We start from the raw sequence: 27,912 nt of genomic DNA, 5'->3' as shown, positions 1-27,912 counted from the left end.
AAAAAAGCTAACACAAAACCAAGAAACTCTCCAACCCTTAGCTTGGCTCGCCTTTCCTCCTTCCCATGGCAGAGAGCCCAGCACAGGGGCAGAGCTGGAGGTGACGAACACTTCCTCCTTTTTAGTCACTGAGGCGGAGCCCATTCAGGAAGCAGACTCCCTCGCATGTTTAGGCAGAGCAGAGCAGAGCAGAGCAGACTGACAGAGGAGCTCCACAGGCAGCTTTAGACTGAAGGCAGAATTCTGAACTACATTTTGACACAAACACAGCCTCTCCAAGACGCCAGCTAATGAGAAAAAATAAGTTCTCCAGCTTCAGATGGTAGGATGGCAAGATTCTTGTTCAAAAGTGTGGAGTGTTGATTAACTGTTATTGAAAGAAAAAAATGAAATTGATTGATTTACTGTCTGTGTCTCATTTAGCAGTGTTTTGTTTTCCCTTTCAGGTTAAAAAACCAGAAACCAGCAGTCGTCACAACAGTTGACAAGAAAATACCGAATGGCATCTTGGAAGAACAAGGTAATGTAGTAAAATTGCACACTAAGAGAAGCTGCAGGCGCATTGTAGGTAGCGTGACAAGATGGCTGTTAAAAGATGCAAATATAAATCTGTCATATTTAGACTTTGAGCTCAGAAGAAAGAAAGTCAAAGCCGACAGAGGGGAGGGAGGTAATACGTTTTTATATTTCTGCCTATACGTGAAAGTAGTCCCACCAGTTGTTGTGGTGGCTTCAAACTTCCTGTGGTTGACATGAAGTTTGAAAACAAGCTGGTTTCATGAACAGTTGCATCTACTTTGAGGCTGCCTGTGAAGTTAGGCGATGCAAAGATCAGAGCTGCTCTTACAGCAGCTTTCAGCTCCGCTGTTTTAAAAATGGAGCTGATTTGTGTGACGTTTGATAACACTTATCAGACCATGCAGGAAGCTGTTCATGATGAGGATTTGTGAATGTTCTTTAGGAAGCATTTTCTTATCTAGGAATGGAAAGAGCAGAGCAGGTTGTGCTCCTGGGAGAGAAGGAACTGAAAAAACCAAGACAACCTTCAGATGGCTGCTGGTTGGAGCAAGAACACATTTGGACTTTAAAACAGTTTAATACTTAAATAAGGCACTTGGTCGTCTTTTTATTTGGACTGTGTCTGTGTGAATGATGTGATTTGGTTTGTGTTTTAGAGATTGGCTACAGCTCTGAGTCGTTGTACACCGTTGTACCTCCAGGTCAGGTATAAAGGGTGGCATGTTACTAACACTACCACCCTCTCTGGGTTATTTTTCCAGCCTTCATTTTCTCAAAGCTGTAACTAAATGCCAGGACAAGGTGCTGTGGCTCCTCTCTGGGCTCCTTTTGGTTCCTTAACACCTGCTGATGTTTGGTGCTCTGGGAAATCTACAGAGATGAAGGAGTAGCACAAAATTGTAGACTGTAGGATTACCTGTTTAGTTTATGCAAAATGTTTTCAAATTACGTTAGCTGAGTGAGTTGATTTTTATGATTCAGTGATTCCCAACCTCAAGTTTCTATTTATGTGAGAAATTTGCTGATAAATAAGGTGAATTGAGTGGGGAAACCAAATATAGCCTCACTGCCCACAGCAGTGTTTTAATGTTTGATTGATTTTTAATGATTAAATTAATTTTACAAGATTTTAATATTATATAAAACCAACAGATAAAATGATTTTCAATAGAGCCATGTTACATGAGTTCCCCAGCAGACCGTCAATGACACCCTCCACAAGGAGGATAAGCCACAAAAAGCTTATTGCCAAGTCGGCTGACTTACCAGAATCCTCTGTCCAAGCATTCTGATGGAAAGTAGAGTGGAAGAAAAAAGTACACAGGCAACAGGAATAACCACAGCTCTAAGAGGATTTTAAAGCAACATTTAGGGCTAAAAGAAATTCATAATTGGTGGATATTGGCACAGTAAAAAAAATTACAATTCCTAGAAATATAATAATCTTTAAGAGCAGCACTAAGCTTTGATAGTAGACATGTCAATCTATTTTCTCCCTTTTTCTAATTAAGCTTCATAAACTCCCTTAGGTAGTGGGAGTGAACTTGTTTACAAAAACATTTTTGAGTTAATCAGTGTGTGGCTATGTCCTTCAGGTCTGAAAAATGTCTAACAAAATTATTTATAATCTCTCAAGAAATGTCCTTAGGACAAAATGTTTGCTTGGACTTTTGCTGTAAAAGGGGAAAAAAAGAAGTGATACTTGTTCTCTGACTTAAGAACTAGTTTTTGATTACCTCAACATGAAGCACTAAAAAGGTATTAAAAAAACAAACAAAAAAAACATCCAGCTTTGAAATAAGGGATTCCTGATTTTAGTTAACATGCTCTAATTTACAGACAGGTTGGGAACCACTGTTCTAATTCAACCCAATCATTTACACTTTATTTCTTAGAATTGGTTATTTAACATCGCAGAACATATCTTTGATTTTTATTTCTACCAGCGCTACATGATTAGTTTTCTTAGGACATTTCATTTTTAGCTTCAAATGATTTTAAAAAAGCCACCAAAAAGGAGATATGGTACCAACTATGTTCCCTCCCCACAGAGCAACAGACGGTGGTCCTTCTGCCCAGGTCCCCCTCCGCCTCAAAGACCTACCTGCCCATCCCAGTGGACCACCTGGAGGAGGAGTACCGGCTCCGCTCAGCTGATGATGGCAAACTCTTCAGGGAGGAGTATAATGTGAGCTTCTCTTTAAATCTTACAAGTTAAATAAAGAAACGTTCTGTCCTTTGTACATTGATTTCAAGTAGCATTTATGGCACATGGACTGGGCCTTCATCACTGTCTCTAACTTATTCATGGAGAATCGTGAAAGAAAGCTTAAAGTTAAGAATGTGTGTATTTTCATGTAGGAAATTAAAATAAGTACCATGTGTCATATCGTCCATGACACACACTGATCTCATACTCACCCACACAAACGAAAAGTACCTATTTGACTATTTTTGTCTATTGTTGAGGAGTCTGAGTCAAAATAAATTGTCCGATTCATAGTTCAAGCAACAAATATATGGGGATTTTTTAGACCGTTGTAAGAGAAAGAGGAAGTTGAAGTTCTAAGCTAATTTAGCAGAGGAAGTGCCTTCATGCAGCAGACCACTGCTGATTGTGTTGTTGTATAATCTGTAATTTTGCTTTGCAGTCCTTGCCAGGGGGCAATGCACAGGGGACGTATGAAGAGGCAAACAAGGATGAGAACAAGGAGAAGAACAGATACCCCAACATCCTTCCCTGTGAGCGTACTTTCTGTTCTGTAGAAGCTTGCTTTGCTTCTGAGTCAAACTCTGCTTCCTGTTTCTATATACACAAACAAGCGCCATTGTGTCTTTGACACGTTTTTTTTTTTCCGCTCTGACAGATACAGTAAAGCTCCCATTAACCGCTTGCACATGCACTTACAATGACAGAACAATATTCTAATAGTTTCCTCCATAGCTTTGCTTTCTAACACGTGTGGTTCCTCTTCTGAGAACTTGTGTTTTTATCACTGGTCTTGCACTGCAGTTATGCCAGCAGCTCTTAAAATTAAAAATAACTAAGCATGTACAATCAAGTTTAAACCTGTGTAACCCTATGGGGAGAAGAGGTGTTTCTACATTCCTGCATTTTTGGCAACAATAGAAATGTACTAAGAATTAAGTAATGCGTTTTTGCAGCTTTTCTAGTGGATGAGTTTTAGTGCTTGAAACAGGCTTTAGGTCTTAGATTCCAAAAGTATTCACACACAGTGAGCTTTTTCATGTGTCTAATTGCAATTTCATGAAAAGTACTGGATATTTTTCCTTCTTTAAAAAAAATCCCCCAAGCTCAGTCAGATTAGATGGGTACAATTTGTGATCAGAATCTTTTTAAGTCTTGACCCAGATTCTCAATCGGGTTTAGGTCTGAACTTTAACTTGGCCATCCTGACACATTAATCCATCCATCCATTTTCTGTACACCCTTGGTCTCCCTCAATTGCCCTTAGGTATGAGTGTGTGTTTTTTTTGTTTCCTTATGATGGACTGGTCCTGTGCGCAACATAGCTCTTGCCGAGTGACTGCTGGGTGAAGCATTTTTGCAGCAATTTTAGCTAGACTGAAGAAAACAATAGTTGATTAATTGAACAGTTCTCAGTGAATTTGTCAACGTTGGGATATTGTACTATAGTCTCACTACTTTAAACTTCTTTACAACTTTCTCTCTCTCTACTGTGTTCCTTGGTTGTCATGCTGATGTTTAACTAAACAGACTTGAACTCTAAGATCTAACTAGGCCATTTCTGAAGGCAGTTTGTTGAACTAGATTTTGAGATCGAAGATAAGGGTGTAGTACAATATGAATGCCACACTCATCAGATCAGCAGTTGTAAGGAGCTTAGAAAATACGTTCCACTTAGTAATTATCCATTACTTTGTGTTGGTCTGTCATATGAAATCCCAATACAATTCTGGTAAACTCAGTTTTAGTTTTAGTCGACTTTAGTTTTGAGCAAAAATCTGAAAACCTTGGATGAGTATATACACTTAGCAAATTAGTGAATATATGTGGAAATGATGGAAATTGCTGTCTTCAGTAGTCTGTAATTTCTGCTTTGTGCTTTGCAGAATCTGACAAAAACAGTTGAAAAGGCTGAAACTTTATGGTTTCTGACTCTGTTTCTTTGTTGTGTAATTGTGCAGAAATTAAAGTATGTGGACATTATTCAGTTTGATGCACTTGTTAACAGGGTTAAAATTTTGCATTTTAGCGGTTTGGTAAGCATCTCAGGTTTTTTGTTTTTATACGTTTATAATTGAATTTAAATAATTTTCAAGCCTGAAACTGCATATCATTCCTCATAATAACAGAGGTACTTTATTTTTACAGTAACTATATATTTTGAATAATAATAATAATACAAATCCCTCTAAAGTCTTGGCTAAGAGGTACAGCAGGATAATTGCAGTTTTAAGATGCTTCCCAGCTATTTGATTCACAAAAATGCATACAAAGCTAAATACTACTACAGCAAATAAATTACTCAGCCACCTAAAACCACCTCATCTCAGATAATAAGCAAAATTACTACAAATGACAACATACCAATCTAGGTTGGCCAGGCGTAGGCTGCTCAATTTTTTTGCTCAGTCAGCCAAATTTTCTTGTTATTGTTCACGTCCTCATGTGTCCAAACAACAGTATTAAAATTTGTTCAGTGGTTCTCTGTCTGTCGCAGTTAAAGTCGACGCATTATGCTGGCTGTAGTTCTCTTCCTTGGCATTTATAGAGTCAGAGACTTTAGGTGAGCGTTTGGCTATTTCTAGCCAAACACCGTCATTGTCATAGTTTTGGTTTTGTGTTCAAAACTAGTCCTCAAATGTGTAATATTAGCTACAGTAAAAAATTTTATTATTTGGTTGAAAATGCACAAAAATTTAAAAGAGGTGCCTGCGATGCACTGGCGACCTGTCCAGGGTGTTCCCCGCCTCTCGCCCGAAACGTTCGCTTGAGATAGGCACCGGCACCCCTCCTGACCCCACTAGGGTCGAGGGTGTAAGAAAGTGGATAGATGGATGAAAAGAGATGCATTGTGGAGGGATAAGGCCTTTAAGCTGCTAAAAACTGACAGCGAGGCTAATGTCACTGACACTAGCCTGGCCATTGCCTTCTTATTCCGCTCGATTCAAATTTCACTTCAAAGCACAGTCTAGGCTTTCTCCCACTGACTTGGATTTCACCAGTAGAATTTCTACCAAGCCAATGAGAAAACTGAAGGACAAGTTGTCTGCCTGTAGTGTTAGCAATGGCAGCAGAGGAAGTGGATGAAGTTATTCAGTCTGTTGCCAACACGCTTCCAATATTTAGCCAGAAGTGCCGAAAGAGGCCCAGAAGTGCTTTTTCTCGTTCGGCCCAGCACTTTATGGACAAAAATGAGTGGTACTTCCACCTAAAGTATTTCTTTGTTTCTTTTTTCACTAACAGATGATCATTCCCGAGTGGTGCTGACTCAGTTGGATGGGAACCCATGTTCAGACTACATTAATGCATCTTACGTTGATGTGAGCTAGTTTTTCATCATTCTGATTGTGTAAATTCAAAAGTTGACGAAATAATTAATTGCGCTAATGTCAGATAAATGTTTACAGTACTTTCAGGAGGTATTTGTTTAAAAAATAGTTTTGTTTTGTTTTGTGTTTTTACACTCAGAAAGTACTACTTTGCATTATAGTCACTAGAAATATTCTTTTACCACCAGGGTTACACAGAAAAGAACAAATTTATAGCTGCACAAGGTAAGTAAAGGTATAAAGGAAACCGATTTTTTTTTTTTTTCATTAGAGATTACAATAACCTCATATTTTATTTCTCAGGACCAAAAGAAGAGACAGTAGCAGACTTTTGGAGGATGATTTGGGAGCAGAAAGTAGCAACAGTTGTCATGCTGACAAATCTGAAAGAAAGGAAAGAGGTATTTACTACTCAAGTTCCCTTACCTGTAGGAGAAGTGATAAGGTGCTCAGATATGGAGATTGTTGCTTCTTATGTTAATGCTGTGGGCTGAAGTGAAACTCAGACTTGGGTGATGTATGAAAGGGCAGTGGTGTTTATTTTTTGTCTATATAAAGTTTTAAAACGTTATATAGCAAAAAACAACGTTTTGCCAAGTTGTTTATTCAGACGTTCTTCCCTAATGTGATCTGGACTGATTTTGAATTAATTTCAATTAACATTTTACTAAATCATGTGTTTCTCATGGTATATTCCTGCAGGATAAGTGTTACCAGTACTGGCCAGACCAGGGCTGCTGGACTTACGGGAATGTAAGGGTGGCAGTCGAGGACTTCACAGTCCTTGTAGACTACACAATACGCAAGTTCTGTGTACAACATGTAAGTGCAAACCAGTTCCTCTTGAATTCATTAAGAAACTTTGTTTACTTGCATTTAATATGCATATTTCCTAAAGCGAGACAGCACATTTCAAGTGTTTTCTGTAAAAACAACATGTTCTTCCAGACTCTTCTAGAATTCTTTCTCAGTGTTCATTTTAAAAGATAAAGTATTAGAATCGATCGTGATTATAGCCGTTACTTCTGGAATGAGCAAATTTTTAAATAAGGGCCCTAGATAAAATCTGAAATTAGAAGGAGGTCAAAGGAAGTATATGATGAAGGAATGCCAATTTTTAATCTGAGACCTACATAATGCTACAAAAACATGCAATAGATCTGAAATATATTGGCCTACAAATAATGCACTCCTTTGTGACATTTATGTTGGACACTTTGATACTATGATAATACATTGTGCAGTCCTGAAATGGCTTTTACTTAAGAAGTGAATCACACGCTAACTTTAGTGTTAAGTCTAAGTGCTAAAACAGCTGAAATATAGATCTACAAACCACAAACTGTGTTTAAATTCATTTGCAAGGAGCATAACATAATAATATATAGTAAATTTGATTGCACAACAGATGGGAGGCGACACATCACAGGAAGCTTTATTATCATTAGACAGCCATGGTGTGCAGTCATATTTCCCTTTGCAAGACATCCTAATCTTTTATACCTAGTAACAAGGCTGAGCAATATAATGCAATATTTAATTGGATTCTATATTAGAACATTAATTTAGCCAGACAAGTTGTGCAGACTTCACAGGCTTTGTGTTAGCCTGCTTCAAGCTAACACAAAACAAGACTTGACTCTCCTAGATGAGAAAAGCTTTCTAATTGATTTCTGAAAACATAAATTATTGTCTTAATATATAACTTCAATATTTATATTTTAATTTCACAGCAAGCCAGTGATGCTGCTAAGACTCCCCGTCCGGTCACACAGCTTCACTTCACCAGCTGGCCTGACTTTGGAGTTCCTTTCTCCCCCATTGGCATGCTCAAGTTCCTGAAAAAGGTCAAGGCTGTGAATCCGCCATTTTCTGGACCTATTGTGGTCCACTGCAGGTACTGAAGAGTCAGCAGCTGATGTAGCTAAATGCGTTTACTTGAACTGAACAAGCTTAGTATTCCTGAATGAGGTTTTGTTTGTTTCAGTTATCCACTTAGTTTCTATGGGAAGTGATGTATTTGGGTATGAATGTACTCTCTGTGAGTCTGTGGGTAAACAAAAACAAAGTGATTTATAGCAACGAATGTGTTTACAAGCACAGATGTGCTTTTGTTTTTCTCTCGCTTCCCATTACCATACAAGTGTCAGCTGAGCATTGTGGTAAACACAGCGTGTGTGTTTTCTGTGCCCAGTGCTGGTGTTGGGAGAACGGGAACCTTCATCGTAATCGACGGCATGATCGACATGATGCACGCGGAGCAGATAGTTGATGTGTTTGGGTTTGTCTCCAAGATACGAGAGCAGCGCTCCCAGCTCATCCAGACAGATGTGAGTTAAAGATGGACTCCCTGGTGCATTATCATCAACTACCCATACGGTGTGTATTTAATATTTCTGTCCTCACCCTAGATGCAGTACTCATTCGTCTACCAGGCCTTGCTTGAATACTACCTCTATGGAGACACAGAGCTGGATGTGTCATCTCTGGAAGGACATCTGCACAAACTGCACAACACCTTTGCCGATGGTGACCGTGTGGGCCTGGAGGAGGAGTTTAAAGTAATTTGATTTGTTTCACATTCTGTCTAAATAAAACAGAAAAAAAAACTAAATGAAAAGGCTAGTATCACTTAAATAACCTTTTGCATACCAAAGTAAAGTATTTGGAGATGCACTAATCAGAATTTTGTAGCCATTTGCAATCAGATGTTTACCTCGACAAGTGGATAGTAATTGTAGCAAATTTAGATTTTTCTTTGACTATAGTATGTAGTAAGTAGTAAATAGTATTTTACTATAGTAGATCAAGATTTAGAAACGGTATTCAAAATACGTTTTTGTACACTTCCTGTTCTGAGTAGTTGTAGGTTATTTATATTAGCAGCAGAGGTGGCATCGCATCACTGGGTGAGATTAGTTCCTGTGAAATAAGGTGATTATTTTTTAAACAAAGAAAATCATAACCGAGTCTGCATCATAAACTTGGATTTCTGGCATCTTTACTTTGCGATTACTTTGAAAATATGGTCTTTGAGTAAATAATTTAGTACTTTGGGCCTTATCTTGACTAAGATTTGCAAAATACTTTGTGTTTTTTAGTCCAGCATGTTGCATGAAAGTTTGAGTTCAAATTAAAGTGTAATCTGTAACTTTGTCATCTTATCTGCTTAGTCTTGCTCTCCCTCTTAGCCTCAACCACAGACATTTCACGACTTGTAGAAAATAGTCGTACGTTTCTTTGCTTCCTCTGATACTGAAACTAACTGCCTTTAGGTCTATAATAAAAAGTGTTGTGAGCAAGACCTAGATGGGATCAGAGCTAGCAATCGGAAGTGGGTTCGATTTTTGGGTACATCTTAAAAGAAAAATCTATAAATGATGATATTCTGGTTGTGGGTGTTTTCTTGAGTACAATGAATAGTCTTTCCATCTAATTGAAAAAATGGTTTCCATCTTATCAAGGTTTCATGTAAAAGGTTGCTTCTGTCGGCTTTAAAACATAAAGCAAATATGTTGTTTCATTTTGGCAATGAAAAACTCTGGAGTCAGTTCTTTGCTGTACATTTACAGGAATGGTGAGTCTGAATACATACTGCTTAAGTGATTGGCCAACATTTATTTTACTTTATACAGCTCTAGAGCAATAGAGGCCTGTGGCCTAATTCTGATAGAAGAAAAACTAAATTAAAACAAACCACTGGTGAGGAAGCAGGAAAGTCATTGTGGGCTTTCAGAGCAGGGGCGAACAATGTTTATAAAAGGATGTGGCCTTCAGTGATATTTCATTTCTCTTCACATTGCATGCACTGTCAAATATTTTTACTTTGTTTATTGAAACAGAAAAAAGATTGAAAATGTGAACACGCAAAATCAGAAAAGTTGCAACACCCTTATAAATATTATTCTAACAAGATTGTGCACAATAGTAGAGATGTGCCGATCAGGTTTTTTTCTGCCGATACAGATCACCCATGAGGGCCGATCACCGATACCGATCACTGATACCGATCACCGATACCGATCACATATTTTTTTTTTTTTATAATAAACACTACCAGTTACATTATGTGGGAAAAGGAACCATGAATTCACATTAATTTAGACAAAAACTTGTTTTTTCCAAGAAGAAAACTAAACAAAACAGGCATTCTGCAAATTGTACTGCTATCGGTAATACTATCTTTAACATACTGATAACATATGAAGGCTCTGAAGAGGCTAAATAATGCAAAGAACCTAAATAAAACCTCTCAACATTACCAAAAAATTAAAGTATAAAACTTAACATTCAAAGGCAAATACAGGCTCCATTACAATAAACAATCCAGAGTTACTGAATGAATACTTCCTGATAGCATGGCGGCTAGCTGATTACTGCTAGTTCTGAGTGGCTGTTTCTGACTGAGCGGAGTAATTATGCAGAGCAGGGAGGAGATCGATTATTTTTTTAGAGATTATCTGTCTCATGTTAGGACAGCGAAAGTTTTAATACGTATGTAAAATTTATTTTTTTAGGTTAGATGCTGCAGCTTTAAACAGAGGTTCGGTGTGAGAGTCACTACCAGGTGGAGCAGAAGCGGCGCTCCGTCTGTGAAATATTACTACCTGTAGCGTGTAGCAGCGGTTCAACAACGAGAACAGAACCAGCGTCTTACATCGCAGCTCGAAGACTTAAATAATTTTGCTGGTTATTTGTTTAGCTTTCTGACCGTCATGCTAATCCGGGTGAGTGTTTGTAGCTGTGCGCTGCTTTACCTGCTATCTGATCCTCCATATGTCTTTTTTACTGCAGTGAGCCTCGATATAGCCAAACTCCGTCAAGTATGGCATTGTTTTTATGTCGTATTAGCTTCGTTGTGTTGATGCATTTTGACGTGCTTCAATTTTCCGCCGCAACACGCAAACTTCCCCATTCACTCAGTGCGTTATAGTTCCACATCACTAAGGATTTGTTGCTGCGTGTTTGCGCAGTGTGAAGGAAAGAGGAGACCAGCTGCACAGGCAGGCTGCGAAATGAGATGCAGGTGATCGGTATCGGCAACAAGAGCCAATGATCGCCGATCACCGATCATGCACTTTTTCACGAAAATCGGCCGATTATGATCTTTGACCAATCGATCGGCACACCTCTACACAATAGTATTGATTTGGGTGAACCTTTGGCACCAACTTTATTTATTTTTTTTTTTTAAGAAAAATGTAATCACAAAAAATTCTGTTGTCAAGTTAGCTGCAAAGCAAGTGAACCTTGGATTTAATTTTTAAATGATTGTATTTTTGAATTCCTCACACTTTGCATTCTTTTGACTTCTCAGAAACTGACCAACATGCGAATAATGAAGGAGAACATGAGAACTGGGAATCTTCCTGCAAACATGAAGAAGAACAGAGTTCTACAAATTATTCCATGTAAGAAACAGGAATTCACTTTGTCTATTTAAGGCAGTTTCAAGATATAGTGTCAGGTAGTTGTGGGGTTAGGGACCACATCAACCCGTGAATAGCTAAAAGCCACACAAACTTGAATCTCCCTCTAACTACAAATCTTCTACCACTAACATCTTCTCCACTGAAGAGCAATGTTGTTGGTACCAAATGTTAGCATTAGACTCCTGCCAGCTATTCATTATTTTTTTATTATTATTTAAAAGGTAATATTGGATTTTTGAGTGAGGTCCTATGAAAGTGGATGAATACAGTAGACAGCTAATCTGTTAGCATAGAGTTATCTTAAATTGGTAGTTAACTAAAACAGTAATGTCTGTCAGACTAGCTTCCACCAAGCCCACAGTAATATCTTTCTCCTACAGGTAAGGAAACTATTACAGATAATTTCACAGAACCTCACTTAAAAAAAATCCAGTTACCCTTCAAGCAGTCTACTCTGAGAACCACTCATGCCGGTTTATATATCTAAAACCTCATCAATATTTCCATCTGCTGCTCTCATACGTTTGTCATCTGCTTTGTCCATTTCAGATGATTTCAATAGAGTCATTCTCTCCATGAGAAGAGGCCAAGAGTTCACAGATTACGTCAACGCGTCTTTTATAGATGTAAGAAAACATCTCTTCCTGCAGCAACAGGTTACCAACAGTACTTAGACTTCACCATATCAAAAATGTAATAAATGAATGCTCTGCTGTTACTCAGGGATACAGACAGAAGGACTACTTCATTGCCACACAGGGCCCTCTTCCCCATACTGTAGAGGATTTCTGGAGAATGGTGTGGGAATGGAAATGTCACTCCATTGTAATGCTTACTGAGCTCCAGGAGAGGGAGCAGGTGATCCACGAAAGCAAATCATTGAACACTTAACTAAGCTAAATTTCTACTTTTGCCATCTTTTTCCACATAACATGCAGCGTTATTTTTGCTAAAGCTATTATAATGCATTATAGTCTGCATATTTATATAGCGATTCTGTTTTGCAGGACAAGTGTTGCCAGTACTGGCCCACAGAGGACTCTGCTACCTATGGAGACTACACTGTAGAGCTGAAGGGAGACACTTTGTGCGAAACCTTCAGTCTACGAGACTTGGTACTCACCTTTGTGCCGGTAAGCAAATTAACTTTCCACTATCAGAGATGTAAATCTGGCTTCCTTTACATCATTTACAACACTTGACTCTTCTTATGGAGCTACTTTGTTTGCCTGTAAGAATTGTATTTAGACATTAAAATCCCAAACACTAGTAAAATGTTATCTAAACTGAGTCTGTTCTTACCAGATCAAGCAGAATACAAACTTTTGCTGAGTTTTATGTTGTTTTTTGACACCTCACATCTTTGAGTGAATAAATCTGGATCCTTCTAAGCAAATGGATGGTTTTTTTTAATCCAAAAACATTCACATTTACCAGTTAGCTTACTAAGAATACCATATGTACAGGCTTCCACAACCTTGATTTAAAAATATATTATTTTAAAAGAATTGTTACGAATAATAAATGCAACTCTTTGATAGAAGTGTTTTGGAAGTGATCCACCAACTATCCAAAACTTGGAACTAAACAGGAAGCATAAAACTCTCTAGACTGTGAGAGTAAAGCAGGATGTGTTTAGGCTTATCAACCGGGAGGTTCTTATTTCATATATTTCATTAACTTCGACCCACTTCACTCTTCTAAAGGTGCGATTGTTCATTCGCCTCCCAGAATATCCCTCGTCAGCCCACCTCTTATATACTGCACAGCACGCCCCATTATCGTTCATAAACTGCTAATAAATCACATTTCAAAGGTATTATGATCTCTCATCTACCTGTGCATTTCCTCTAAAAGGAGAAGCAGACAAGGACGATCAGGCACTTCCACTTCCATGGCTGGCCTGAGATCGGCATCCCGGCAGAGGGCAAAGGCATGATTGACATCATCGCCTCAGTGCAGAGACAGCAGCAGCAGTCTGGGAACCATCCCATAGTCGTACACTGCAGGTAGGTTTCAGTTTGTGAAAGTGGCTCATTCTTGAATAAACATGTACTAAAGCCAATATTTTGTGTTTATGCTACAGTGCTGGTGCAGGGCGAACAGGTACGTTCATTGCACTGAGCAATATCTTGGAGCGAGTCAAAGCAGAAGGCCTGCTGGACGTGTTCCAAACCGTCAAGAGTTTACGCATGCAGAGGCCTCATATGGTCCAAACTGTTGTAAGTAGAAGAATATGATATTGCCAATAATCTGAAATGTGTCAGTTTCCACAGCTCCGCCAGGCCCCAATAGTCAGAAAAAACAATGAGTGAGACAAACCAAACCACCATCCAGGGTGGCTGCCCTCACTCATCCAGACATCTGTACATGCATGGTAATTAATACCACCATCTGGCCACATACAAGCTTATAATGACAGTCGCCCAATCAAACAGCATAAAGTGCTGCTAATGCTAAGTAGGGACCCTATATAACTGGGTGACCTGATTCTCTGTTTTGATTATCAAACATTCTGCTAACTGTTTGATGCCACCATTAATGGTTTTTGGGTTCTGTTGTAGAAATGCCTTCCCCTTAAAAATCCATTTTAATCACCCTTCACAGACAAGCAAGTACACACGATTTTGCTCATATGTGTCCATCTCTTCTGGGTGCTTCATTTTTATTTGGCATTTATCTACCTTTTCAACACTGTGTATTTAAAATAACATTTAATCTGTATTACAGGGTCTACATTCATATTGACTGTGCTCCACCTAATGTCCTCACAATGATAGATATTTTGTCCAAACTGGAGTTTACAGTCAGTGGACTTGATTACGAACATGTGGATTTGAGGTCCAACATTTATGCGATAATAGAGCTGCACAATATTACAATCGTCAAAGAACTGCTTGAATATTTCAAGACCCTAAAACAACTGAGCAACAATCTCCAGGGGGCAGGAGTAAAAGTAAAACAGAAATTTTACAAAAAGTACTGTGATAAACTTTAATAGTGATGAGGCTAAGATAAACCACAAACAAAGTGATGGATGGATGTTTCAATGTGGCAAAAAAATCAAGGATCTGCTTAGGATTCCCAAGCTCCTCTATGAAATACAGTGATCAGATTCTACCTTACATTTGTGTGTGTATATATGCACAATGTATTCTTTTAATAAGTTGTACAGCTTCTCATTTTACTGGTCACCATGTAATCCACCTTTCTTCTTTCCCTACAGGAACAGTATGACTTCTGCTACAGGGTGGTACAAGACTTTGTTGACATTTACTCAGACTATGCCAATTTTAAATGAAATTTGCCTTAAACCTGGTTTTTAAATGTTTTTAAAGCCAATTTTGCAGTTTTCAGTTTCCTTAACCTTGTCAAATGATCTTCTATTTTGCTATGCACTTGTCCTACCATTAACCCAAGTTGTTGTTCTGCTGTGACGTATGGTATAGTCGGAGGGTGAAAATTGTAAATGGACGAAAAGTCAGATTAATGGTGTACATTTTAAAACGTGTATTAAGCATTGCTACAAAGTTGATCTCCGATTTGTTGTATAATATTGTTTTATAACATTGTTTAAATGTCTGAGTTTTATTTTGAACTGATAGTTTTTTAAAAATGTAGTTATTGTAAATGTATTTATGTATTGACATTCCTTGCTTGTGTTAATGTTTTTTTTTTTGTTAATTATAAATCTTTCATTTACTGCTGACATCTGAGATTATAAAAATGTTGGTTTTTTTTCTTCAAGATACTGTGAGAAATGCTTATAACAATGACAGCCATATTGCAGAGAACAAAACTCTGAGGTGGTGATACTGAGCCTGGCTTTTACAAATTAATTCAGCTAGCCAACCCAGACAGACAGAACCTGCCTTTTATCTGTATACAGCAAAAAGTACTAACAATCACTGCACATTAAAAAAGCACAGTAGTAAAACTTTTTGCCAAGAACCTTTAACACAGAATGTGGTTTTTTCATGTTTAAATTATTGCTAATTAGTGCCATAAGTTAAAAAGAATGATGCCTACAAGTTACCTATGGATACAGAGTGCAGAAAAGTATAATTTTATGTTGCACAGTCAAAACACAAAAATGCTAGCCAAGAGTTACAAACACGATCCTTTGTCAGTTTCTTTGCCAAACTGGTTTACAAAATAGAGAATGGGAACCAGAAAAGAGGATGTAAAATTGAAATAGATTTTAGAACACAGTCTGATCCATCTGGTACTCAAACACCTAACAGTTTTATTTTTGCTACATGTAAATACTACATGACAAAGTGCTAACATAGTGATCAGTGGCTATGGAGCAAGGAACTGTAAAGTGATTGGTCCAGTTTTGTAAACTACATGTATGTGACTGTGAGATACAGACTGAACAAAACAACACAAGTCTATGTTGCCAGGGCTTGATTTCTGTTCAAATGGTCCTTTTGAGGAACAGTGTGGAGGGCTTGTTTAGACTCCAGCTCTTTGCCTTTGCTCTCTCTTTTTCTCTGTGGGTGGTCTATCATGTTTTGGACTGTCTGTGTCTTTAAAATGCAAGTTGCAATATTAAATTAATCTAAAAATGCTTTGGATTTTAGTGGAATTTTCTTTACAATGTAGGTTTGTTCAAAGACAAGCCATCATTGTCACTCTTTAAAGGCTGAAATGTGTGCGCTTACCAATGGAAGAAATACAGCTGCAACTTTGTGCGTCATTATTGGCCTCAAGGCATGCTCAATGTGATACGGTTCAGAAACAATAGAAAGCATCTGCTTCGGGTAACTGACTCTTCCCTGACAAATTACATGAAAACAGTACATTAGAGAAAAGAGGTTACACTAACCATGTGTCATTTTTTTTAAAGAAAACATTTCTGTTGTAGGTAACAGAAAACTTACACAAAAAAAACCCTGGTGGTTTTAAGTACCATTACAATTTCCTAATTCCTACAATAGTCATAAAATAACTAGAACCAAAGCTACATTTTTCATCTGAACACACATGAACAATCTTCTAGTTATGCATTACTTTCAAATGGGAATTATATTGGAAGGAGCCAGCAGAGGGCACCGCACATCAAACCAATAAGTTGGTGAATTTGCTGTCTTTTTTTTTTTTTGTAAAAATCAATGGGTAAAATGCTGTTATGGTGGAATGCAGAGATTCGTGCAAACTGATCACAAATAAACAAGACATTAAACACTAATCAGTAGTTCTGGGCCAAAAAGATTTGATCTGCCAATACTAACCAGTTCAGTCGTCTCACCAAAACATCTCCAAATCCAGTATGTTACATCTTGGACAACTTCGAAGTTCAAAATGGCATAACAGAGTAAATTTGATGTACTGTCAAGTATTGCTATCGTACAGCTTGAATGAATGAACATGTCATCTTTTTGTAGAAAATGGGTTTTTAACATTGCTGCTTCTATCGCTGCGCTTCCTCTGCTCTGACTTCATTTCAAACGGTTAAGTGCTCAGAATATTAGTCTTCTATTGGTCATAAGTCAGAGTTAATCAGATTAAAAAACTTAATCTCTTTTGACCAATTGTGGCGAACTACACTTTACTGGCTGATTTCCAACAACAAGAAAAAACACATTCATTGTAAAACCAGCCTTAAGTATATATAATTTACATATATTTTATACTGTAATCACTATGAAACCATCTAAAAGAATGCCTTATTGCTTTGATTTAAATTATTTTTCATTTCAACCAACCTCAACTCAGCATACCTTCTGGGTCTCAGAGTAAATGGAGTCAGAACACAGCTTCTTGGCGGCATTTATCAGAAAAACTACAGGAACCAAAACCAAATTGTGCACAACATTAAGAGAGACATTTTGAACCAAAACGTATCATACAATTTATGAACTGCTTATGGTTTATAAAGTCTGGTATTTAAAAAGCTGCATAGATTTGTCATTTGTTTCTAGTGTTCTTTCATTCAGAACAGTCTTTTAATCAATATCAGCAAACAATGGAAAGAGCAAATCTGTGCTAATTTTGTTACACATTACGGTTTCTATTTTTTAAACAGTAATGTAACAGAAAGCTTCTTTGTTGACAATTTTCACTTCCTTGGAGAAGTAGCCAGCTCCACAGAGACGGCTACTCCCTGCTGGAAAAAAAGTGCTCAGGATGAGCAAGGAGGTCACATGAATTATGTATTAACCCTAAAAACGAACTTCGTTTTTGTGACATCGTTTTACTTACAAAGCTTTCCATTTTCTTTTGAACAAAGTCTGGAAAATGAAGCAGGCTGGCCTGAGCTGTGACCGCTTTGCTGCAATCTTTTTATGTCTGGCTTTTGGAAACTATTTTGTAACAATACTGGGCATTTATGTAATGAACTCAAGTTGGCATTTCCTTTTATCCAAAATATGCTGAAGTTTGTTTAATGGTAGCAATTTGGAACCAGGATGGCCTAATAAGAGGAACACATAAAAATAACTGAAATATCACATATTTTTTTCCTAGCTCTTACAGGAGATGCTAACTATAAAACTCAAAGCCTTTTACCAGAGCAGATAAGCAACAGACAGTCTGGTATTCTAAAATCTGCATAGCTTTGTCATTTGTTTCCTAAGCTGCACCTATCCCCTTTAACATATGTAGTCCAACAGAAACACACATCTTCCTCCTGCTGGCAATGTTTTCACCTGAAGCTAAAGTACTGGAGTAACAATAGCATGACGGCTCAGTTTTCATATGACTTGTTGATCATTTGGCTCATAATGAATGTCAGTGTGTCCAGCAATCGTGTGTTGATAAACTTTAAGAAAAGCTTGTTCTCTTTGTTCGTAAAACTGGTGCCTTGCGCTAAACATTGTAAAATTTGTGGGGCAAAGGTTATCACTTAGAGATGAACAGAGAAATGTGCTGGTAAACAATCTTGATCACTTTTGACCCAAATTGGTTTGATTAGTATGTGCAATTAATCTGTGTCAAGCACAACCCCTACCTATTAAATATGCTGACATACCCAAGACTTGAAGTATGCTTGCTGCTCAACTATTCTGGCAAAATTTAATTTAGCAGAGTCAACAGCCAGAACACTGGGGCAACCACAGGTGTTGAATATGAAGTATAACATTTCCCAGGTAAGAAACTATTGTTGTGACTTTTTTTACACTTATATGTTGTTCAGTATGATAAGTGACTGATTTACAATTATATGTTAAGCATAAATTACATGATTATTATTAATTGAATTGAACATGATTGTATATAATTACAAGGATGAAGTGAAATATATTTAAGTGCAAGACATGATTTATTTGAATAGAAGAAGTCTTTTGTTTTGAAGAATGCTTAAGTATCTGGTTCTGTTTTGTCACTATCTTGCTTTGTTGATATTTTGGTTGTCTTGGTAACGAAGAGTTGTTGCCGTTATCAGCTGTCGCCGTTTTCGCTCTTCAATAAAGAACTGAACAGAAAGGTTCAGTAAAAGACATACGAGCCTCCGTTTTGTTTGAAGAAGCTTCACTCCGTAACAACTATATTTTACTTTTTATTTCCTTTTTTGTGTACCCATCAGTACAAAGCTTCTGTTTATATCCCCAGATTGTGCTATAAAATAAAATCAATAACCAATCTCTTCAAATGTTACTTGTTTGTGAACCTTTTGCAACTGGTAATCACTATGGATGCTCCGACCAGGTTTTTTGCTGCCAATTCTCATTCCAATCACCCATGACGGCCAACCACCGATGATTGGCTTTTAATTTTTTGTTTTAGGTACACAGCAAATTCAAAAGTGTTAAATGTTTTGGTGTTAGTAGACTTTGTGCAAAAGCAGAGTTAATTTTACACTTATAGAGTCACATTCTGTTTATGTAACTCTGGGGTGTATATTATTAGTAGTTAAAATCCAGTGTTAAAATAAAGTGTTTACGTATCAAATCTAGAGGTGTTAAAATAGAATCAATAACTCTTTACTTCTTAACTCTGAACTCCACCAGCGGCTCTAACACTGAAGGAGTTAATTCACTGACTCCGCCCCCAGAATCACAGATTCCCACTGAAGCGAAGTGACAGAAGCCAAGACCTTTCAGGACTATTTACTTTCCACCTGTCTGAGGTGTTTATCACGCTTGGTAAGTCATTTTTTCTGAGATGGTTTATAACTATTATTTTGAGTTGAGCTCAACCTGTATGATAGACGTCAAGTTCCCCACACGGCTCGGTGTTAGCATATTTAGCTTAGCATGCCGAATGTTAGCGGAGTATAAGTGTTGGAAAAAATCGAGCCGGTGAACATTCAGTTAAATTATTGACCAACTTGAACAGATCCAATAATCTGGAGTATGTTTTTTCATGATGTTGAACGTTTACATGAATATTGGTCAGATTTATCAACCTTTCTGATCGACTTTTTTTTCCTTTGAAATAATGTAAAAGGCTATTTTCACTCTCCATTCCTCATTGTTATGTTTTTTGTTTGTTATAATCCAGAGACCGACACTGGCTGTCATACTCAGAGACTGAAGACTATCCGATGCAGTAGAGGAGCATGTTGATGTCTCCGGCCAAACATCACTAACAGCCCAACAACCTGTTAGTGAGTGGACATCTCTTTGGTGAGGAACTGTCTCTTATCAACAGAAACATAAACTGGATAAGAAATGATGGATCTGAATATCAGGTTGGTCTGTTATGTAATGTACATATCTGGCAATCTGCCTGTTAAAAGAAAATGTACTCTATCATATTACATGAACTGCATGCATTGATACAGGCTTTACTTTCTCCACCTTGTACTTTGAACAATTTCATGAATATGGTATTGAAGAAAAATGTATTAAGCATACTGCATTTTGTATTGCACAGCTGATATGTTAGACCTTTTAATAAGCAATATGTGAATGAAAGTGACATGTGAAACACGCACATTATTCCACGTTGTAATATGTTTTGTAATTATGGTGCACGTTTTGAAATAAATGCATTTGAGAAAATCATTGCCTCTTTATTAAATATTTATTTTCCAAAGAATTTTTAAAAGTTCAAAACAATAAAAGTACCTATTTAATATTAATTACAAATAACTCTTAAAAAGTTGAAGAAGTATTCTGTGAGAGTTAATATTAAGATCTAACACTGAATTAGTGTTAGCAAGTGTTAAATTATTAACTCCAGCAGATTTGATATTTGACAGTTTATAAGAGTTCAGGTACCAACTCTCCAAAAAGAGTTAAATTAACACTTTCTGGTGTTGACCCATATAGACACCTTAAAAGTGTTGAAATCAAATCTGACTGTGTTAATCTGGGCCTCCTGGATTTGCTGTGTATGGTACCATGTGATCTGGCAAAATGGAAAAATGGTCTGGCAGTAAATTCACCTAATTTAGACATAAAACATACAAAATATTGCAGGCACAATACAGTAGCTGTTCAGTCAAAAAGACAATTGGAAAAACCTGCAATCAGTAAAATAATATTCAACAGTAAGGTTCTCAGTACCCTAACTTATACATGAGTCAAATAAATCTCACAACACTGTCTATATCAAATAATGTCAAGTAAAAAAGAAAACATTAATTCAAAGTCAAATGCAGGTTGTATCAAAAATAAGCAATCCTGAGTTATGAAATCAAAACTTCCTGAGAGCATGGCTAATTGTTCGGTCCAACGAGAGCAGAACCCAGCGTCTTCCACCGCTAGCTCATTGACCTAAATTATTTTTTGAGTTATCTGCTTAGCTTCCTGATCGTCATGCTGATCCGGGTGAATGTTGGTAGTTGTGTGCTGCTGTACCTGCTGTCTGACCACTCCGGATGTCTTTTTTTCCTGCTGTGAGCCTTGATATAGCCATACTCCGTCAACTGTTTTTTAAATGTCATAATAAATTTGTTGTGCTGATGCATTTTGACGTGCTTCACCCCAAAGGTATTTCCCCATCACAACACGCAAACTTCCCCATTCACTCTGAGTGTTATAGTTCCACACCACATTGCTTAGGGTTTGTTGCTGTGTGCTTGCGCAGTGTGAAGAAAAAAGGAGGTAAGCTGCACATAGGCTGTGAAGTGTGTGCATGTGATTGTTTTTGGCTTTTTCACGAAAATCGGCCGATTATAAATCGGTGGCTGATCGATCAGCACACGTCTAGTAATCACATAAAGTAGCATCAATAAAAGCACCCCGTTACACTGTATTAAAAGCAAAGTGCTTTATATTAAGAGGGAAAAAAGAAATTCAGTTTTAATTAACTTTGGTTTCATTTAAACCATTTATGTTATCAGACTTATCTCTTGAATGAGTGGCGTTAACTGATGGAAGACCAGAGAAAAATAGACATGGGGGCACATAACTATTGTGAGAATTAGCTCAGAGATCTTGTCTGCCAGACTTCACAGATGGTATCTTCTGCACATCTTTTTGAAGCTTCACTGCGTTCCTTACGACTTGTTAAATTCACTCTCTCGGTCTCTCTTTCACAGCGGAGCATCTTGGTGCACTAAAACCATTGAACAGACAGCTTATGTCTGCAATAACTCAATCACGCAGCTCTTACTGAAATGGTAATGTGACACAATGGCACCAAAACTGCATTACAACTGATATCATACACCACTATTGCATTATCAGCCAAATATGTTTTCAAATCTTATTTTTCAGAAAATCTATTGCATGATTTGATGAACAGGGTGAAAGCTGAATACAAAAAGTTGTTTAATGAAAATTTTAAAAGCATCTGCCACAAACCAATGGGTCTTGGATTTGGGATTCGGAATAATTTGAACAAATACTTGCTTTGCTCCTTGCAGTTTAACTAATTTAAAAAACCAACATCGATGATTTTCAACAGTTTAAATCTGTTCTCATATCTTTTAGAGCTATCAGTTAGTTAAAAGGGTAGCTACCCACCTATCACGTGGAACTAAAGAAGCTTTTTAAATTAGAAATAAAACATAAGAAGTCAGTAACGGTAGTCATTTTTCTTTCAATCAATGATGACAGCTCCTATTTACTTTGCCTTTTTTTTTGGATACCACTAAATCACAACAAATGTCACCTGAAGGTCCTTTACAAGGTAATTCAAATTAAGTTATATAGACTCCAACTTGGGCAGAATTAAAATCACATCAATGCTCCTCGTTATACAGTCAGAATAATACTCTGATACAATTACAAAGTCCAGTTCAATTTAACTATAAAACCAAACCCAGTTTAACGTGGTTCCTCACAGCCAAGGTAAAGGTTAGGAAAAAGTTATATGCACATCAGCAGATTTACTTACTGATAGACCTGTCGCGATAAACAATAAATCAATTAATCGCGCGATAAATTAAACCTATCGACCTCATTTTAATTATCGACTTTATCGTCTCTTCCTGCCTTTTTTTTTTTTTTCTTTCTGTTGATGACACTGAATGAAAAAAGGCTCACCTCCGGGGCTCTCCACTGACCCTCCCTTCCTCTTTTCCTTAGTGTAATGCCCAGGGCACACTACACGAGTTGTCGGCCCATTTTCAAAACCTGAGAGCCCACACATTAGCCACGGAAATCCTAGGTATAACGGTTCGATCGGGTTCGATCGTGACGTGTGGTGTCCAGCCACATGGGCACAAAATAATGGCTACAAGTCCAGTTAACTAATTTTAAAATCAGGCATTAATCAATGGTTTACTAGAATTGCCCTTCAGCATTACTCTGTGATGCATGTGGCTAGAGTCAGCGTAAAGTCCTGACTGAATGAACATCATTATAGCCTATTTATGCCACGTTGACGAAGAACAGCTAAAAACTTACCAGCAATTTGGCTCCAACTCCTCCCCTTGTCATTTATATATTCTTTGCACGAAATGTTGAATAAACATTAATGTTGTTTCCACATATCATCTCCAATGTCCGCTGGACTTTGTGTTGTGCCATGTCTGCTTTTTGGGATTCCCCTCCGTAATTTCCCCTCAGAAACCACGGAGGAGAATCCGCGCTTTCTGATTGGCTACCTGTCACATTCAGCGTTAAGCTCCCAGTCGGGGAAAACCCCTGATTAAATCGGAGCGGCCCGACGATCTACCGTAACCCACCAATTTGGCTTTATGTTTAGATTTTTTGTTAATGGAGACTGAGAATCCATTTTATTTTTGTTTTTGGTTGTTTTGTTTGTTTAGTTTATCAGTTCCAGTGTAACGTGTTCTTTTGAAAATAAGGGGCATCTATCTATGGCAGAAAATCGCATGCATTATTACGTCATTTCCATTAAATCAGTGTCAAAAGGTGTTGAAACAATATTATCGCTTATGCAATAATTTTTTAGACAATTAATCATCCAGCAAAATTTGTTATCGTGACAGGCCTACTTACTGACACTTTTTAAAAGTGTGAGTGGAACAGCTTTTAAGTAGTTTATAGTCAACGTTTAATTTATGTTTTAGTCTATTTTTAAAACAATATCTAGTATTTGATAGCCAGGTATGAAAGCTCCCACTCCATCAGTTTTGGGGTTACATCAGTGCATCAACACTCCCTTGCACCACTTAGCAGTCACAACTTCTCCCTTTTCTCTTTGAGCCCTAGGTATTCTTAAACTTCTCATATCCTTTTTCATGTTGCTTGGGATTACTACATATGGTCAAATCTTACAACACATCGTGTCTGTGAAAACCAGGTCACAGTAAAACGGGAATTTACTGCTATTTTAAAACAAATTACAGAGATCACCTTTGAAACTGTATAACATCTTTTCGCAATTAACAGCTAACACTGATACAGCAAGCTCGACTAAAACAACCCTCTCCATCTGTTTCTTAGAAAATGTATCCTTACCCTAATTTTGAAATTTCTAAACAGCTGTCAAGATTTCAAATCCAACATGTTCCATAAAAAGCAGATCTGAAAGTTTTAATTTGACAAGCAGTGAAACAAAGCAAAAAGAAGCCTTATACAAAACTCAGAAGAAATATCAGGAAACCAGGAAAGCTTTCAAAAACAGTCAGTCGCAAAAACATGTATACGTAATCAAAAAAGTTCTGTTGCTGCAGTAGATGTCAATATGATGCACCTACTCACCCCATAGCTTAAAAATAGCACTAGCATCATTGTGACTGATTGTAATTAACATCCAACCTCCAAAATGTAAAATAATTTCTCACATGTGAGTGAAATACACTGTTGGAGCATAAGAACATACAAAGTGGCTCATAGTTCTTTGGTTTGAGTGCATGGTTATATAGCTACAAAATCAATGCTTACAGTCTTTATTACAGCCACGGACATGTGTTGAATGCATATTAATCTTGCTGTGTACAGTTCAAGGACCACAATAGAAATGAGCCTAAAGCATCTCTTAAAAACACAGGCAAGATTCTTTACAAAACATGCAAAACAAAGCCACACAAGTGGAATACACCATCTTATGACTTTATCCAGGAGGAAGCTTAAATCATTGAACATCTGGGCTGAAATACCAAGCAGCATAATTACACAGAAAAGCCAGAAGTCTTTGATCCAAGTGTCAGATGAAAAACAGGAGGACAGCGTCAGCTGAAATGTCTGTCCAGCTGTCTCTACTCCAGCAGGATGCACACAAAACCCATTTAAATCACCACAGACATGAACCTTTGATGTCCTTTTAAAATAAGTGCAGTCTAGCTTCACCTCCTACGTCCCAAGAAAACTGCACAAACTGGAGTCATCACTTTTTGGTCACATTTTTTGCATTTCATAAGCTTATTTGTTCTTTTCTTTTTTTTAAAGCTAAGTTGTGCACACAAATTTGTGTACACAGCTTAACGAAAGCCATCAAAGTCAAATTCCTTTTCTTGATTCATTTCTGAAAAAGATGTGGAGAAAGCTGTCTATGAGTTGAACTGTGCACATTGTTTCTATTTACAACCTCTGAGCAGACAAACAGGAAATATTAAACATTAAACATGATATACTGTCTGTACGGTTGGATTTCATTAAGCGGTCGCTTTCCAGCTGTAAATCTTCTAGGCACAAGTCAGCGAGGGAGACCAGAGTTAGAACACTGATTTATTCACTTTTTATGTGATTAAATGACAAATATATGTGGTCAAACACTCATAACTCCCTCGTGTTCTTTCTCATCTTGTGGAGGCCCTAACATGTCTGAGTAACTGTTGCATATACCCTGGAAGCATTTGTAAAATGAGGAAACACTGACATGTGACAAATGAGATGACTACCTACTTGCACAGTTTCAAAAAGGTAACACTAATAGACAAACGTTAAAAACCTCACTACACCACACTACACTATTTTACTATTTTTATGAGAGGGACTGTAATGTTAATTGGTATTTATCATCCCAAATATTTGACTTTGTAACTCACCGTTTTGAAAGCTATAGTTTATTTTGACTTTCCTATAAAAAGAAAGAATCAAAAAAATATAAGGATTAAGTCCTGAGTAGCTAAAAAGATAAGGAGGTTTGAAAGTGGAAAAAATATTAAAACTTATTGGGCCCAAGGGTAAAAAGTGTAATTAAATCTTAAAGATGCCTCATGGGAAAAGGCCAAACCACAGCATCTTGATTGAATACAAGTCAGACAAGTCAGACTTGATTAGTCAGACTTTAATTTGTCATAAGCATTAATATGTCCAGTGACAACATTTATTTGTCTATGACAAAATAATGTTGTCATAGACCAGGATAACAACATGTAGAGATACCAATGCATTCATCTGCATTTTGTACAGCCAAAGTCTGTGGCAACATATTAATTTACTGATGTTATACATTAGTCTGTGTGTGGACAATTGTATTTCAACTTCTGGTGCATTCCAGATGAAAGCTTCCAAAATGGAAGATGAAAACTGCCAAAATTTTGTGTTAGATTTAGAATAGTACAATGCGTGCATGTAAACATATTTTTAATACAAAGCAGAAGATAAATCTGATCTGAAGAACAAAACTAATTTTAAGCCTGACAGTGCATCAGTCCTGTACAAAAAACAGGATGAGGCTGAAGTGGGCATTGTTTTTAGAAGATGTTTTGCCTCAGTGCAACCACTTCCATTTTTATTACAGGAAGTTAAAAAATAACAGACTCCGGGGCTACAGCCCATATTAAATAATCTTTTAGTCTCGTGTGGAACACCTCCCAACACCATTTTGTAGCTTAGACATTTTAATTCATATTAGAATGTAATGTAATTTCTGGAAAATTACACTGAGATGAAGTCCACAAATCACAAAAAATTATTTTTTTCAATTTCATCTCTTCGCATGTAAAGTTAGGAGCTTATTTCTTTTTTACCCTTTTTACAAACAGCAGTGAAAAGGTCCTTTTGTTGTGTTGCTTTATATGCACCAAGATGAAATGATGTTGAATATGAGCAATAAGTGAATTATAGTGGTACAAATAGTCCTTAGTTACTATACAGAATTGTGTGCAACACAGTTTCTGCACATTTGGTGATCCAAGTTGATGCTAATGCAAACTGTTATGTGGAATCCTAAGTACTTTGGTAGAAAGCAACTGGACTTTTTTGTTTGTTTTTTTTTTACTTCTTGAAGATGTTTCATTTCTCATCCAAAAAGTTTCTTCAATTCTGAACATGTATAAGGGAGTATCAGGCTCACAAATATTAGTTATAACAATAACACAGAGCCATAAAGTCACAAGTCACTGGCCCCACTTCCTGTTCAGTTTAATGTGTGAGTCGATGATCCAATATCTATAATATCCATAACATGTTTCGCTCCCTTGCATAAATAAACATTTCAACCTGTCTTTTTATAGATGCTTGATTTGAAAATCTTGGCAGCCATTTAGAAATCTGAGAATTAGGGTAAGAACATATTTTCTAAGAAACACATTGGAGAACATTGTTTTAGTAGACCTTGCTTCGCCAACATTAACCGTTAATGTGAAAAGACAACGTTAGTTCCAAATGTGATCTCTGTAAGTTGTTTTGGGCATGTGTCTAAAGGTGTGAATTGCTGTTGAACATCCTGAGGAGACGAGTTGAGGCTGCATCAAAGGTGTTAGACAGGCCTGAGGTCACCGCCTCCGTTCAGTGTTGGTTTTTATGCTCATCATACTAGATGGCTTCTTTCTCTCCTTTCGTAAACCATGTGTCTTTCCTGTCCAAAATTCACATCATCTTTTTTTAAAAGAGAGCTCTTTGTCCTCGAGTTGTTGATTAACTACAGAGTTGTGTTCTACTTTAGCACTTGTCCTGTTTTGGATGACTGATTATCTACAATAGAGTGTTGTGAAGGACCTAATTTTAATAAATATCTTAAAATGTAATTAATATTATCAGATGGTAATTTAGGCTTATTTTTATTTCTGTCCATCTTCCTATCAAATCAACAGCTTCTCTGTCCCTGCTGAAGAAAAGATTCCCCATAGCACAATCTGTTTTTACATGGGATTGTGTGTCTGATCTGATCAGAGCTCTTTCCACGTGTTTGTTAGGCTTGCTACATGGCTAGAGCAACCTGGAAACAG

General features: G+C 37.2%; 1 protein-coding gene across 7 annotated transcripts in view; it reads left to right on the top strand.

The window, feature by feature from the left end:
- The window catches only part of LOC103481561 (protein tyrosine phosphatase receptor type E), a 67,853-nt gene extending 51,791 nt beyond the window's left edge, over positions 1 to 16,062 (top strand). For 3 of the 7 annotated variants that reach the window (XM_008437107.2, XM_008437104.2, XM_008437105.3), the window contains exons 5-22: positions 447 to 520; positions 1,176 to 1,220; positions 2,571 to 2,707; positions 3,171 to 3,261; positions 5,972 to 6,048; positions 6,246 to 6,282; positions 6,361 to 6,458; positions 6,760 to 6,879; positions 7,791 to 7,954; positions 8,252 to 8,387; positions 8,469 to 8,618; positions 11,375 to 11,468; positions 12,039 to 12,115; positions 12,213 to 12,347; positions 12,497 to 12,622; positions 13,347 to 13,498; positions 13,576 to 13,711; positions 14,716 to 16,062. In XM_008437107.2, the coding sequence (XP_008435329.1) occupies positions 447 to 520; positions 1,176 to 1,220; positions 2,571 to 2,707; positions 3,171 to 3,261; positions 5,972 to 6,048; positions 6,246 to 6,282; positions 6,361 to 6,458; positions 6,760 to 6,879; positions 7,791 to 7,954; positions 8,252 to 8,387; positions 8,469 to 8,618; positions 11,375 to 11,468; positions 12,039 to 12,115; positions 12,213 to 12,347; positions 12,497 to 12,622; positions 13,347 to 13,498; positions 13,576 to 13,711; positions 14,716 to 14,790 (1,924 nt within the window). In that variant the 3' untranslated portion in view covers positions 14,791 to 16,062. Of the gene's footprint in view, position 1; positions 323 to 446; positions 521 to 1,175; positions 1,221 to 2,570; positions 2,708 to 3,170; positions 3,262 to 5,971; positions 6,049 to 6,245; positions 6,283 to 6,360; positions 6,459 to 6,759; positions 6,880 to 7,790; positions 7,955 to 8,251; positions 8,388 to 8,468; positions 8,619 to 11,374; positions 11,469 to 12,038; positions 12,116 to 12,212; positions 12,348 to 12,496; positions 12,623 to 13,346; positions 13,499 to 13,575; positions 13,712 to 14,715 lie in introns of those variants that run through there. The other 4 variants (XM_008437110.3, XM_008437109.3, XM_008437111.3 and 1 more) reach the window with 3 other exon arrangements.
- Positions 16,063 to 27,912: the final 11,850 nt, after the last annotated feature.

The sequence above is a fragment of the Poecilia reticulata genome, chromosome 19 (assembly GCF_904066995.2).
Source record: "Poecilia reticulata chromosome 19, P_reticulata-male-v2, whole genome shotgun sequence".
Classification (NCBI taxonomy): Eukaryota; Metazoa; Chordata; class Actinopteri; order Cyprinodontiformes; family Poeciliidae; genus Poecilia; species Poecilia reticulata.
Note: the sequence above shows the minus strand (reverse complement) of the source record. Positions and strands in the feature narration are given on the sequence as shown.